Genomic DNA, 16021 nt, shown 5'->3' on the forward strand with positions numbered 1-16021 from the left:
TAGACTTGAAAGAGCATTTGAACAAGATATCTACGCGGGAAGCGACGATTTGCATGTGCCAAAAATGAAGAATAACTATTATCTGTTAACATTTTTGTATATATTCTCAATCATCTGATATAGTATATGATATTTGAATGTGTTTTCAACCAAAAAAACATGTTGGGAAAATGGGTTTTAGCAAGCTTTTCAGAAAACTGAACTTGTTTGCATGCGCGAGGCACTTAAATCGAATAAAAAACTATCACACAATGTTAGCAAGTAATAAATCAGCGATCGGCGGAGTCGGAACTGCAACTCGAGTTCCGAAGAGTCAGGGTGCGAACGCATTGGCGAGCATTTGGCGCTGATGGATGTGATTCAAAATTTTTCCCGCTGATTATATTTCAGAGGGTTGATCAACCGGAGATGATGCGAGACGGGTATTATTCTTCAAGAGTTCACATGCGTGCGTTTGTTCACATTCGAAACGGAACACTTACGTCATAGCTTAGCTGGTTCGAACATTCATTCGTCGGTTCCCAGGTGGGTTTCAAGCATGGTTTCAAACAAAAAACATGCATCAGTTTTTAGAGAAACTATCGGGAAACATTAAAAGAATAACTTGTTGGAAAATATCAGGAAATATAACTTGTGTTTCATTGTTGAACAGAACAGAAAGAAACATTTCATGAAGTAACTCCTTATAATTTTGAAAAACCTTGAAGAGCTAGTGGGAGAAACTCGAAAAGCATTGATAAAATAATACATAGTTGGAAGAATTTGTGTAGGGTTTAAAAAAAAAAAACTTCCGAAAAATTTCCTCACGAAGGTTTATTTATTATATATGTTCTTTTTTTATATGATTAGTTTTCCTAGATTTTAAAGAAGTTCTATGAAGTTTTCTAGTGGAATTCTTAGAACAGTAGTATGATATTCTTATATTATTAATTGATTCGATAGATGTTGGCCATCATACTGGCTTTGGTAAAGTCAAACACAGACTTTTCACACAGATATTTAAAGTACCGTAATCCGGGGTAACATTGATCATTTATTTTTAGTTTTTCTTAAATTTTTCATTTCACAATACAAATGTTACAAGTTTCATATTTTTAAAACAAGTACTGACACCCACCGCTCCTAGCTATGTACTTTATTTTGTTTTTCGAAAGATTTAAATATGTTTAAATAAATGTTTTAAATGATTTTTTGATTCAGCTGATATGGGGTAACATTGATCACCCAAGTAAACAACGTTCGCTAATATTGGAAATGTCGTTACTTACTAAAATCAGGGCCCCTGAAGACGAATATGAAGACCAAACTCTTACAAGTCATTTAATTTTTGAGTTATTTCAAAATAAATAACACCTTGAACCGCGTAATACGCCTAAAACTAGGCAATTTCCTCAGGAAATTCTACATTCGTAATAGTATTTAGTTAATGTTGCCTAAATGAATAAACTTATGAAAGATTTGGTAACGGAATCGTTTTCGGCGATGCCATTTTTAGTAACACCCGCATTTTTCTCGTCTGCAGAACTCATGTGAGACATGAATTTTCGGTAGTGTCAGTGAAAACGATAGAAATCATTGTTTCAAAAAGTTGACAAATTTGCGCATGAACTAAACGCAATTTTGGCAAAAACCTTAATTATCATTAGCTTATGAATATACGAAAGAGAGGCACCATTCATGGTTCGAAAATGCTTCATCAATAAATCTTTATTTGAACGTTTAACAAGATGAGTCATCCCGATCAATATTACCCCGCTGATCAATGTTACCCCGGATTACGGTACAGTGGTCGACATTCACTTAGTTTGGCTCATTTCTTTTCTCAAATAGATCAGAAAACTTTTGAAATGTCTTGTTGGCAGTTATCTTTGTCTTCTTCTTCTTCTTCTTCTTCTTCTTCTTCTTCTTCTTCTTCTTCTTCTTCTTCTGAGCCTCATCAGTGCCTGTTTCTCAGCTTCTCAGTGCCCACGGTTTCGCAGTTCAAAGGTTCATTCACAAATTTCAAAACGCAAAAAAAAAAAAAAATTCTGGAACCCACCTACTCCCTCGCAGCACTTTTTGTATGGAAATTCTACATATTGTGTATGGGTTGTTACATTTTGAGAACAATCACCCACAAAATTTTGTGCCCTCTTAAGCGTCATGAAATTTGTGAATGAGCTTTTAATAAAATAAGCCTTTAATTGACTAAGAGCTTTCCTTGTCAATTTACAATTGTTGAACATGTGCCTACGAAACACAATCTGTGTGAAAATCTCAGTGCTAGTAGACCGACCTATAAAAAAAAAAATGAGTGAAGAGAGTGGGTGCCAGCTTCTGATAGGAGACTTTCCTGCCGTTATACGCATAATTGTCGCATGTTCCGAAATATGCAATCGAGAAAAACGTGTTTAAAGATTTTAACACATTTAGACCTCGCTTTGACCAGGTTTGTGATAAATTAAATTGAAATGTTTGTAATAGTATAAAGAATAGCGTGTTCATTAGAATCAAGAGTTTGTATTATTGGGAAAAAATAAGTTTAGCTACGAAATTCAAAGTGGGACTGTTATGCCTAGAAATACGGGATTCTTGGTGAATTTCTACGCATAACAGTCCCACTGATAGTAGTGACCAATTATGTACTAAGCATACTGCTGTAGATGACCGTTCTTGCGATATATTGTACCGAATGTAGATGATGTATATCCTTGAGTCTTTGTTGAAGGCTCAAGTGACTCAAGTGTGGATGAGTAAGTTAGAGAGTTTATAAGATTTAATAAATTCCTATATCGACTCTTCCAGCTGCAGGCTTGGTAGAAACTCATCTGTGAATTCAAGGTTATTCTACGGAGAAAATATTTAACTCAGAAATTCATGTAGTTTGATGTGGTATATAGGTTTCAGAACCGCCAATTCAGTGGCCATTTCCCCTAGGAAACTGGATATCCGGAACAATCCGATATGTTGTCAAGTCATTCAAATACATTTGATCCAGCTTTAGACTTGATTTTCAAGTTCATGAAGTTTGATATTTCGTAAGCCAGGTTTCAGATTCACCAATATAATGGCCACTTCCACCAGTAAACCGGTATTCGGAACAACCCAGCATGTGGCCAAGTAATCAAAAAACATTTGAACTATTTTTATTAAGACTTGGTTCGCTCAATCATGAAGTTGATTTGTCGCAAGCCATGGACTCGAAATTGAAGTGGTTACTGTTTCTTTAGGTGAGGTTACCCTAGTACTCCCCGTGATAAATCCGAAATTACGGTAAATTTCGAATCGATCACTCTGGTTCTAAAAACTAAAAAAATGTTGTGATCGACTCTGAAAATTCAACTGAAATTCGTTGAAAAACGGATGACAAATAATATTTTGATATTGAAAATTTCAATCAAATTTGACGTCAGACACGCATGAATGATTAATGTACCTCATTAATTTAAATACAAAAAAAAAAAAAAAAACAGGTTGTGTTCAACATGGGATGTAAAGCCAACATGAGAATATATTCAAAACGATTTTCCAAAAGAACAGCCAAATAAAAACTGCGTACTACACATTTTGTTCTAGATCAGCTATACGAATTGCATAGTGTGACTGTTATGCGTAGAAATACAGTAGTGGGACAGTTATGCGTGTAAATTCAACAATGGATCAATGCATCAGTGAACTCGTTGACGTTTGAGCGGTGCCGTGTTATTTAGGTGACCATGGAAACGAGTGAATTTGGCACCGCTCAAACGTCAAATTATTGAACTCATGCATTGGTCCATGAAACAAATAGACTTGGCATGCTTTTCAATAAATTCCGGAACAAAGTTAATTTTTGGTAAATGTTTTCTAAAACTATACGTAAAAATAAACTGTTTGATGACAAAAAGTCAAAATGCACAAAAAGTAACATGGGACAATTGTGCGTATAACGGCAGTTTAGCAAATTCTAATTTGGTGCATATTATAGATATCCTTTTCATAATAAATTCACCCTTCTTTTCGAAACCGATAGAGCATTCAAGTAAAACTGGCTCACCAAAATTAGAGGACAAATGTAAACAAAATTTAGAATGTATAAATTATTTGCTGAAAAACTAGCTCCTTTTTCATCTTCTAATACTTAAAAAATACTTTGTTGAGCCAAACTCATTTAATACTCATAAGGAATCGTGCAATTATCTTTCCCTTTTCTTATTAGAATTAGTCTTAACATGTTATTCATTCGGGGTAATAGCGTTCGGTGTAGTTACCATTTCGAGGTAGTGGCTCCTGGGATAATGACCCATTCAGGGTAATGGAATTCGGGGTAGTGGCGTTCGGGATAGTGTCATAGAGTCGTTGCAAGTATATACTTTTCGAGGTGATGAATGAGTCGGTCATCTCATATATACTCTTCTCAATTTAATTGGCTTTTCTTTTCGATTTTTACCGTGCTCGGCGTTTTTGGCAATGTGTGTTCAGTAAACTATGTCTAAATACCTCCTTATTTTGATTGTTTATCGATCTTTCCAGCAAGCATGGGAAAATTCACTCACTCACCCGAACGCTACCGATAAAATATCTGCAAAGTATCTGCTGCCACCGAATAGGCCAGGAGAAGTGGATGAACTTCTCATTCATTTTTCTGTCAAATCTCATACAAAATATACTTTTTCTCTGACAGAAATTCACTCTAGGTGAACCACTTCCCCTGGCCTATGTTCAATGACTGCCGAACGCTACTAGGGTGAGCGCAATCCCGACGAATCGTAAACGATTGTGATAAACCGAAAACGAAAAGATATACGGAGCGGAGAGAGCACCTATCCTCTCTTAAATTGGAGACACGAAAGAACGCGTACGCCATTCGATCACTGAAAGCTTCCTGCGAAATGTACAGATTTTGCGTTCACTGAAACATTTCGCCTTGTGTATTACCAGTCAGTGAACGCTCTTCAGCTCTCAAATACGAATGCCACTCGTGCGGAATCGGAATGTAAAGAATCATTCGCTACAGCAATCGGATGCCTTCGGCACAAGGAGTCGGTAGTGAATCATTCTGTTGCCGTTTTTGTCTAACTTGTCGCTCGGCGAACAAGAAGAAAGCGCATTGGAAATTGAAACACTCAGCTTGGTCGGAGAAACGGCAATCTCGCTCTTGACCGCTTGTGGATGTGAGCGAGAGAAATGCAATATTTGAGTGAATGTTTCCCATGCTTGCTTTCCAGTTCACTACCCTGTCACTGAAGATTATCCTTGATCTGAATCTTTTTTGCGAGGAAATGGGTCATACGGAAAAATGTCATTCCGGAAAAAGGTCATTCGTGGAACTGGCGTTCGGGAAAAGACATTCGGGGAAAAATAGCACAATCGTGTTTAGACGAGAATGATCAAATATCTCATTCTACCGATTGCTTATCGTTCTTTTAAGTTCACTACCCTGTCACTGAAGAATATTCTTTTTTTTTAACTGCATAACTTTTCGAGGAAATGCGTTATTCGGGGAAATTACCTTCGAGAAAAACAGAGTCACTCAAGGAACTCGGGGGAAAAGTAGCACAATCATCACTATTAGCGATGTTTAGTCTTCCTTAGCCTGCAGGGCTGCTAGCGCACAATTGTCCAGTTTTCTAAAAAGTTGGCAAAAACTCAATTTCCAACCATGTCTCTAGTTGAAAAACCAAGTTAAACATTCATCTGCAATATCGAATAGTTTCAAACACATACAAACATTTCAAAAGAAAATTGTTTTTCTGCGTGTTCCGACCCTTACCTGTCCAAAAACCTTAAGGCTCAAGTTTTTCATCAAAACTTGCGAAATTATAGTTTTCATCATAAGTTATTCTTGCCGGTATCTCATTTTACCCAGATTCAAATTTCCCTTATGCAAAATTATTTCCGTCAGTCGTCAATTCCATTAAATTCACAGCTGTTATTGTAGGTACTTGCCCCATTCCCCGTGGAGATATCTTGCCCAAATGCTCTTTCGAGTCGATGTGACTCATGTGTCTAAAACATTTGAATAGTGAAAAAAACCTGAAGTTCGTAGACACAAAAGTCAATTTGGACAAATTGATATGTAAAATTGTGAAAAATAATAGAATCGTTCTGGTGGGCTTCGATCCCACGACTCCCAATACGCTAGACTGGGCACGTTGACTAACTACGCCAAAGAACGGGATTCTGCAGCGCAATCGGCCAACCTGTAGTCAAAGTCCGTCACGCCCCATTTTCTCCTTCAAAACCCTACACGTCTCTACGGTTCTCTTAAATGCCCAATTCGACTCTCCTAAGCGTGCCTACGAACAACAGTGAGAGATTTTATTTTTAGCGTCGCACTGTTGCCTCTTGAAAATGAATCGAAGCCAAATCTAAAATTTTCCAAAGCACAAATCTGAAGAACCAGAAACCTGTTCTCGCCGAAAATTTGATCGATTGCCCACCACCAGCCAATGATCAATCGATCAAGTTTTTAGCTTGAACGGCTATCTTGCTCTTCAGATTTGAGCTCTTGGAAATTAGAGGCGGGTCCTCGATTCACCTTCATTTGAAAAGTGTGTGGTGCCCTGCATTATTAACGTAACTCACGAACATGTGTAAACCTTGAGATATATCGCAGTACCTTGAAATATATACACACCTTGGCACTGAGGTTGGAATCACACTAAAATGATCAGTTACAGATAAGTGACCACATCCAAGTGTCCGAGAATTCCGGAATTGCGGTGTTCGAAAGAGGGAGCGTAGACCGTGGTTGGGAGTACCACAAAGTGCATTCAAAGATACAACTTGGTGTGCTGGCGTTCGGGAGTAGTGGATTTGGTTTTGACTTCACAAGCTTTTTTAAAAACTGCCCAGACAACCAGAAGTTGAATTAAAATTCACGTTAAAACTCGTTTACTTGCATAAATAACATCACTCCCACACAAAATGGTGGCAGAAATCGTTAAAGTGATGAATTTTCTCGCATAAAAGTTTTCTTCCGATAGGGAATGAAATATCAATGCTAACTCGATTAATTTACCTGGCTAACAATCGATCAAAGATTGAATCCTGAGATTCAATCCTCTCATACACGTGGCATGGTTCATTGCATGCCTGGATTTGAACAAAAGATGCGCGCGGAATTAATCTTGCTCTGATGGTTTTCGATCTAAGAAGCTCTTGGAGTGGGATTTTTTGAAGACTGATTCAGACAAATAGAATTATAAGTACTAGAACGCTAGTGGCGCTGTTATCACAAAATATAATCATTTTATTATTACTTACTGTTGAAGTTTTTGATTGCTTGTTTAGTATCATGTTGTAGAGAATGTTTTATTTTGGTCAAAAAATTGATTTGACACTTATAGACCCGGTACTCAAGCTGTCAGAGCGCGGCAAACTAGATGTTGGTCACACGAACAGTCACGACATTAGCGTTCTACGGCTAATGCTTCTACTTTCAGACACATCCAATTTAACCTATTTTTCAAAAAGTGATAACCTTTTGAATTTGGTCAAAACAAAGTCTATCTTAATCATTTTGCCTATCCCCATTATAACGAACTCCCCCCCCCCATACTTACGAACTTAACGATTTTTTATTTTTTACTTGCGTTTTGACGCAGTTCATTAAAGTGCAATAAAAAAAGTGTCACACCCTAGTACCGTGCTGCATCGATTTTTCAGACGCTTCGAAAGCCGGAAACTGGCCTTTTTGCAATTCTTTTGGACTGAATTCCGATTTGTTTCGCCTAGAATCCATAATTAAGATGTCTTATACCTACATTTTCCATGCATAAAGTATCGGGGCACTTCGAATCAACACGGTACCTTTAGAATCACCTTGAATGTTTCCTCTGCAGCATTTAAGAATTAGTAGAAGTAATTAAAACACAGTTTTGCTCTGATTAGCAGTTATAGATATATTCAACAAAATGGTTCAACATATTCGGCGGTTTGGATGCACCATCGATGACTTCGGTTTCCTCTGTCTTCCTGAGTATTCTGTTGGTCATTAGCTGCTTGGGCACGTCAGGAGTTAATCATCAATATTAACCTCCTTTTCCCGAGCAGCCTAGATAGCCGCGTAGTGTCGGTAGCGCTTGTTTCAACTGGCTAAGAATTAACACTACGGACTGCCTGTTCCGGTGGTAAAAGTCCACCTCACAGGTGACCCCTAATTTATGGTGTGATGCATACCGTGCCTAAGAATGAATGGTTAGGGGGGTCTAAATAAAACCTAACCGCAAACGGAGCCTGTGGGGTACCAGGGCGCCCTCCACAGTATTGAGTCCTTCCTGTGCTACCCGGAGCAATGGTGCAGGTGACCTTGTGTTTCTCCGAGATAATCGGCTGTCCTTCTTCAGTCTCTATCCTGAGGCTTAATAAGGGTGGGATTATGAATATGTTGACATTTAATTTAAATTATCACCTATATGGATTCGCATTATGCGTTTTACACAGTGTATTCTGTGCTCTTTCGCCTTTGGCGACTTTAAATAGATACCGATCTGGTTTTTTCGTTGCTGGTCTTTTTCGTGCTGAGATTGCAAAAAGCTTAATCCTGCCTAGTTTGGGTAGTGGCTACGGTTAGGTTAGCTCAGATCAATCTTCAGCATAAAAGAACAGCAACGATCAATCTTTGCAGACTTATGCAAAATGGTGCAGCCCAAGTGGCGCTAGTTCAAGAACCCTACTTTCGTAGAGGAAACTTCTATCTAGGTAACCTTGTGGACCCAGTTTTTGCTACTTTTAGCAAGCTTGAAATGGCAAACTCGCGCTCCATGCCCCGCGCATGCGTGCTCGTTAATAAAGCAATCGTTGCTACACTCATTTCTGAGTTAACTACCAGAGATGTATGTGCTGTCACAATCGATGTTTCTGTTGGTGACCTCAACAGGAAATACGTCTATTGTTCGGTATATTTACCACATGATGAACCATCCCCAACGGATGACTTCAAACGAGTTGTCGTACACTGCGTAACAAAAGGCCTTCCGCTGATTGTGGGCAGTGATGCCAATGCTCATCACATCATCTGGGGCAGCTCGGATATCAATTTGAGAGGCTCCAGTCTGATGGAATACTTAAGTAGTACAGACCTTGGATTACTTAACATAGGCAATCGCCCAACCTTCATGGTTTCTAATAGAGAAGAAGTGTTAGACATAACGCTCTGCTCGAATAGAATCAGTCACGAGTTGACGAATTGGCATGTATCAGATGAGGAATCATTATCTGATCATCGCTACATCTTCTTTGAACATTCAAATGTAACTGCGCAGACTTTGCGTTTTAGGAATCCCCGGTCAACAAACTGGGAACTCTACATTGAATTGGTTGCGACCAAATTTCATGGATATTCTCCGTCCATTGAAAATCCAAGTGATCTGGATGATGCCGTTGATACTACAACATCCTACATTATGGAAGCTTTTGAAGAAGCATGTCCTCTGCGGTCTGTAAAGACTACAAGAGGGACCCCATGGTGGAATTCCGATCTGACTAGACTCAGGAAACAATGTAGAAGGAGTTGGAACAGACGCTGTTCAGCTGGATCAGAGTCGTTCAAGTCAGCTCGCAAGGCTTACAAGAAGGCTCTTCGTTCTGCTGAACGATCCGGCTGGAAAAACCTTTGTACAAATGTTTCCAGTTTGAGTGAAGTCAGTCGGTTGAACAAAATTCTTGCAAAATCTAAGGATTTCCAAGTGAACGAAATTCGCTTACCTAATGGTGACTTTACTTCTTCCGATGAAGAAGTTTTAGAATGTTTATTCAATACACACTTCCCCGGATGTGTGGACATAGCATCTACGGATGAACCAAATGTCTTTTCATGTAGTTACGAGTCTCTGGCCTCGGCTCGCAGTATCGTAACTACTGACTCGATTCAATGGGCACTTAATAGTTTTGCTCCTTTCAAATCTCCAGGAGCGGATGGGATTTATCCTGTTCTGCTCCAAAAGGGATTTGAGTTTATCAAACATGTTTTGAAAAAGCTACTTGTAAGCAGTTTTGCTACCGGGTACATTCCCAAATCCTGGCGTGATATTACTGTAAAGTTTATCCCAAAAGGAGGACGTGCGTCGTATGAGGAAGCGAAGAGTTTTAGACCAATCAGTCTGACCTCTTTTCTTCTGAAATGTCTGGAACGGATTATCGATCATCACATCCGTGATGTTTATTTGGCAAACATGCCTCTTCATGTGAATCAACATGCTTACCAATCTGGAAAGTCCACTGTGACTCTTTTACACAAAGTTGTATACGATATCGAGAAAGCATTCGCTCAGAAGCAATCGTGCTTGGGTGTTTTCTTGGATATTGAGGGTGCCTTTGATAACGTGTCTTTCGATGCCATATTGGAAGCCGCACGAAACCATGGGCTACCTACAATGATTACCAATTGGATTCATCAAATGCTCAAAAACCGACATCTCTTCTCGACATTGCGTCAAGCAGCGATTCGAAAATTGAGTGTTTGCGGATGCCCCCAAGGGGGAGTCTTGTCACCACTTTTGTGGAATCTCGTAGCAGATACGCTATTGAGGCAACTCAATAATAGCGGTTTTCCAACATATGGATTTGCCGACGACTATCTAGCTCTGATAGTTGGTATGTGCATAAGCACCCTATTCGACCTGATGCAAAGTGCTCTTCAGGTAGTCGAGAGTTGGTGTCGCCAATATGGCCTTTCGGTTAACCCGAATAAAACATCTATTGTTCTGTTTATGGAAAGACAAAACCGCGATGGAATTCGACCTTTACGTCTTTTTGGCACTGAGATTAATGTGACTGATCAAGTAAAGTATGTCGGAGTCATTCTAGATTCCAAACTTTCATGGACACCTCACATTGATTTCAGAGTCAAAAAAGCTTGCATGGCCTTCGGTCAATGTCGGCGAACCTTTGGTAAAACTTGGGGCCTCAAACCCAAATATATCAAATGGATTTACACAACAGTTGTTCGACCAATATTGGCATATGGATGTCTTGTGTGGTGGCAAAAGGGCGAAGTGAGAACAATCCAATCAAAATTGGGCCATCTCCAAAGGATGTGCTTGATGGCGATGTCTGGTGCGTTCTCTACAACTCCCACAGCAGCGCTCGAGGCCCTTTTCGACGTTGCGCCACTACACATATATCTTAAACAAGAAGCACTTTCTTGCTCTTACCGTTTATGGGTACTGGATCTACTGGAGAAAAATTCAGTGAATCGTAGATCTACACACACTTAGTTGTTTCCACTTTTGGTGAATTGGGACAAAATTGTCCTTGCTCCAAGTGATCTCACAATTGCTTGTAACTTTCCTTACAGGACATTTATCACACAATTCCCTTCACGGGAAGAGTGGACGTCTGGCTATTTGGAAAGAAGTATATCAAACAATATAGTATGTTACACTGATGGCTCCCTTCTTGAAGGTAGAGCTGGTGCAGGAGTATATTCTCGTGAGCTAAGGCTGAATCAGTTTTACTCACTTGGTAGAAACTGCACCGTTTTTCAGGCGGAAATATTTGCTCTTATGTGTGGAGTGCAATCAGCACTTCAACAGCGCGTAATGGGTAAAGTCATATACTTCTGTTCAGATAGTCAGGCTGCTATAAAAGCTCTCGCTTCGGCCAACTCAAGGTCGAAGCTTGTTATCGCATGTCGAACTCAAATTGAGGAACTGAATTCAGTCAACTCTGTAAACCTTGTATGGGTACCTGGCCATTCTTCCATCGCTGGAAATGAATTGGCTGATGAGCTAGCTCGCGATGGAGCATCGCATGACTTCATTGGCCCTGAGCCGGCTATTCCAATTTCGAAGTGCTGGGTGAAGCTTCAGATAAACTCTTGGGCGGCAACTCAGCACAAGCAATATTGGAATAGTTTGGAGTCGTGTCGTCAAACAAAATTGTATATTACTGAGCCATCTCCAAAGGTGGCGAAGTATTTAACAAATCTGTCAAAGCAGAATTGCAGTCTCTTGGTCAGAGCGTTGACAGGCCACTGCCGACTCAACTATCACATGGCAAATATTCAGCGTGCTGACTCATTTGTGTGTGATAGTTGTGACTCCGATTATGGAACTTCGTATCACCTGATATGTAACTGTCCAGTTTTTGCGCAAATGCGATTCCAATTACTTGGTAAACACTTATTAAGTGAAACTGAATACAGAAGCCTGAATCTTCAGGACATCCTGTTATTCTTAACCCGCTGTGGTAATGAGCTATAGGCTCTCTTTACGCTCATGCGTTTTGCAGTGCCCTTTTTAGGGCGCTGTTCGAACCCATTGTGGTATGGAGCTACATGCTCTCATTTCGCTTATGCGATCTTCCCTCTTCAAGGGACCCCACTCCTATTTCCTCCCATCTTTCCCTTCCCTTTCCTCTCCCATCGGGTAGATGATGAAATAGGCTCAAATATGGCGATGGCACAAATCTCCCAACTGGTGGGGAATGTGCCTTTGGAGCCGGCCTTCTGATACCTGATACCTCTGCAGCATTTAAGAATTAGTAGAAGTAATTAAAACACAGTTTTGCTCTGATTAGCAGTTATAGATATATTCAACAAAATGGTTCAACATATTCGGCGGTTTGGATGCACCATCGATGACTTCGGTTTCCTCTGTCTTCCTGAGTATTCTGTTGGTACGTTGTGTGGAGAATGGTGTTTTCTCCGAAATCTTCTTACCAAGCGTAGTGGGAGCTAGCATCCTGGAAGCTCACGTGCGATACTTGGGCTTCGGGAGCAGCATATGTCAAGGTTTTGGCAGCATAGACTGGGGCGGCATGGGCGTACACAGGCTGGGCAGCGAGGGTCTTCAGGTAGGTTGGCTGCTGAACGACGGTCTTGGTGTACACAGGCTCGGAGACGACGGTCTTGGCAAGCAGTGGTTGAGCAACAAGGGTCTTGGTAACTGGAGCAGCATAAGACACCGGAGCTGGGTGGTGTACGAAGGACTTGGCATACGTGGTTGGCTCAGCAAGGACGGTCTTGGTGTAGGTTGGCTCATGTACGTATTGAACCGAGGGCTGGGATACGGCGACAGCGTGTGTGGCGACTGGAGCCGAGTAGTGCACAGCTGGCTGAGCGTAGGTTAGAGTCTTGGCAACAGGAGCGGCATAGTGTTGAGAGTAGGCCACGGTCTTGGCTACTGGGGCTGCATAAGTAACAGCAGGCTGAGAGTAGGCCAGAGTCTTGGCTACTGGGGCAGCGTAGGTGACAGCGGGCTGGGAGTATGCAAGTGTCTTGGTGACTGGGGCGGCATAGTGCACGGTTGGTTCAGCGTACGTCAAAGTCTTGGCCACCGGAGCAGCGTAGTGGACAGCGGGTTGGGCATAGGTCAAGGTTTTGGCGACGGGGGCCGCATAGTGGACAGCGGGTTCAGCGTAGTGCACGGCGGGTTCGGCATAGGCCAAAGTTTTGGTCAGCTTGGCTGGTTCGCTGCGGGTGATCGAGCTGTAGCTGACGGCTGAGGCTGGCGAGTAGTGAGCCGTATGGTGATCAGCTTCAAGGAAGGCTGCCCTGGCGCAGGCCAGAGCGGCGAAGAGTACAACCATCTGATTTAGGAAGAGGGAGAAAAATGCAAATTTATTTAAAAAAATAGTTTCGAGGATTTCAAATAGAAAAATAATAGAAACAAACTCATGTTCCTTTACATAATATTTTTGTGATTTTGTTTGATTATCTAATTATTGAAATAATATGCACAGTAGTGTTCAGTATACTAAAAGTAAAAGCCGATTTTCATGCAAAATACTCAACTTTCGCATGCTGTAACTTTGTTTCCGTTTGAGTAATCAGCATAAAATTTTAAATTGACGCTTATATTGAGCTGTTCGGTAATCCAATCTGCATGATTATTAAATTATTTACGTCATTACGCGTGGTAAAGATGGACCGAAATTATCCCAGCCGAGCACATAAAATTTTGCCTGTGGACTACAAATAGAGATTGATTTTTCATAAGGGCTTACTTGCAATGATCGAGTTCTCTTCATCGTTACACTCTTCTTATCAATGCAGTTAACTGATTTACTTTTCGAAAAACTTTTTAGTGATGTTAGATAAAGGATTGCCGTATCTTGCTTATTAAGACATTGTGGGAATTTTTGTTTTAGCGAAGTTTTTAGCTAAAGAGAGGATCGATGAAGTCATATAAGCCTTTATGAAGCAACAGTATAGAAATATGCTCATTTTCGTCGTTATAAAAAATGAAAAATTTCAAAAAGGTTGAAACCGCTTAAAATAATATCCAGCAGGTTTTGTTTTGTTTCGAAGATTATTGTTTCGCAACAGTTTTGTAATGAATGGCATTTGTATATACATTTGTGAGCAATTGTGTCAATGATGAGTAAAGAAATATATTAAAACTCAAAATACAGCAGCAATTTAATACTATTATTTTGAGTGATTTAACTTGATGCTTAACTAGTTAACAAGTTTTTGAATTTGAAAATTTAAATCATGTGATAATGAAGTTGAAAATATTTGTGCTCTCAGTCATAATTTCATGCCGATTTCTCATGGAGAAATATGATTACAGCATGGCTAAATTGAGTATTTTATATGAAAATCGGCTTTCACTATTATTATTCTGAACACAACTGCACAACATTTGAAAGTATGTATTAAATCGTTATAAAAAGCTCTGTGTTTTTCGAAATGATACTCTACAAAATTTTTTCCAATTATTGCGTTTATTATTATTATTATTATAAGATATCATATTCAAACCTATTGTCTTTAATATCAATTTGTCACTTGCTGTAAATAGCAAATGTATATTTTAAAATTTAAAAGTGTTTTATTTAACTTATTCACTTGTCCAACTTATCCACATTTGTCGTTAACGTATCTAATTGCCACGCACTCTTCCGGACATTGTAACAGTGATCTGAATGTAAATATAACTCAGAAGCTTTTGTCCAAGCATCGTTCTAGTTACACTAAAACTGTATAAAACACTATGTTTCCGTGCCCACATGTTTCACACCCTATTATCCAATTTTTTCGATCAATCCATTTATAAATATATCCCAAACACATTTACTTCACTCTTCTAATCCCCTCAACGATCAATCACCGTAGCCACTGCTCTCACCTTAAACGCCATTATGTTGCTGCGAACTTGCACTGTTGATGCGTGCGACGAACCGATTTAGTCGAATTAAAGTTAACTGAAGCAATGACAATGTTCTGCCCGGTGAGCCTAATATTTATATGTAAAATCGGAAACCCTTTTCTCTGGTGGAGCCCTTAGAAACCGCCGGCACGTGGCTACCCGGGCCATGAAGAGAGGATGACCTTCCCGTTTGGTGTGTTTTTTTTCTCGGCCTAACGGTGGAAGCTAGAGGAGGAAAACAGAAGCAGGAAAATCAAACCCCGAAAACGGCTTCTATACACAGGTTACAACAAATCTTACTTCTTATGGGGGGTGATTTGATTTAAATTGGAGTATAATGAAGGTAGGGGTGATACAGTTTAAGCCGTCTGAGAATCGAAACCGATTATTAGACCATTTTATCTTCGTTGATCTGGTAGGTGTCAAAGAAACTTGTATTGGGTTTTCTATGTTTCCAACATCCCTATTGTAGTTCCGTGATTTTGGTGGTTCAATTTTCGTTTATTTCTCTAGCATTAGATGTAAACACGGACCGACTGGTGGTGGGGTTTAATGTTAATCGCAAGCAACCGAGCGAGAGTCATTTGATATATCAACCAGTTTCTGTAACGATGTAATGGGACAATAAATATTTGCTTCACGAAGGCGTACTGCTGAGAACGTGATTCTGTGAGTGGGATGCGTGTTGTAAAAAATAAGAAGGGGAACCGGAGAGAGGGTATCAGATGGTGTTTCTTCATTTTTTTTAGGAAAACGTATTAAGTATAGATATTGAAAGGTCATTTGCCCTAGGCATTGACTGTGACATAAATACTGTGGTTCACTATTACCAAAACTATTTACCGGAAAACCAAATCTTACATTTTCGATGATATTTCTCGTTAAATTCACGTTCACTATATTTGTATAAACTCTTGGGGAGGTATAAAAAAATGCATTAAAAACTTCAAAATCGCAAATCT

The 16021-nt window shown here is 39.8% G+C and overlaps 1 protein-coding gene across 2 annotated transcripts; it reads right to left on the minus strand.

The window, feature by feature from the left end:
• Positions 1 to 7843: 7843 nt before the first annotated feature.
• Positions 7844 to 15135, minus strand: LOC5567230 (cuticle protein). Of its 2 annotated transcripts, XM_021850537.1 has the most exons (3): positions 15039 to 15135; positions 12583 to 13494; positions 7844 to 7953 (listed from the first exon to the last, which is right to left on the minus strand). In XM_021850537.1, the coding sequence occupies exons 1-2, from the start codon at positions 15048 to 15050 to the stop codon at positions 12622 to 12624; spliced, it is 885 nt and encodes a 294-aa protein (XP_021706229.1). In that variant the 5' UTR covers positions 15051 to 15135; the 3' UTR covers positions 7844 to 7953; positions 12583 to 12621. The 2 variants fall into 2 exon arrangements, with proteins under 2 accessions (XP_021706229.1, XP_001651660.1); XM_001651610.2 differs by lacking the exon at positions 7844 to 7953 and having other exon boundaries at positions 12469 to 13494.
• Between the last annotated feature and the right edge of the window lie 886 nt (positions 15136 to 16021).

Source organism: Aedes aegypti, chromosome 3 (genome assembly GCF_002204515.2).
Source record: "Aedes aegypti strain LVP_AGWG chromosome 3, AaegL5.0 Primary Assembly, whole genome shotgun sequence".
NCBI lineage: Eukaryota > Metazoa > Arthropoda > Insecta > Diptera > Culicidae > Aedes > Aedes aegypti.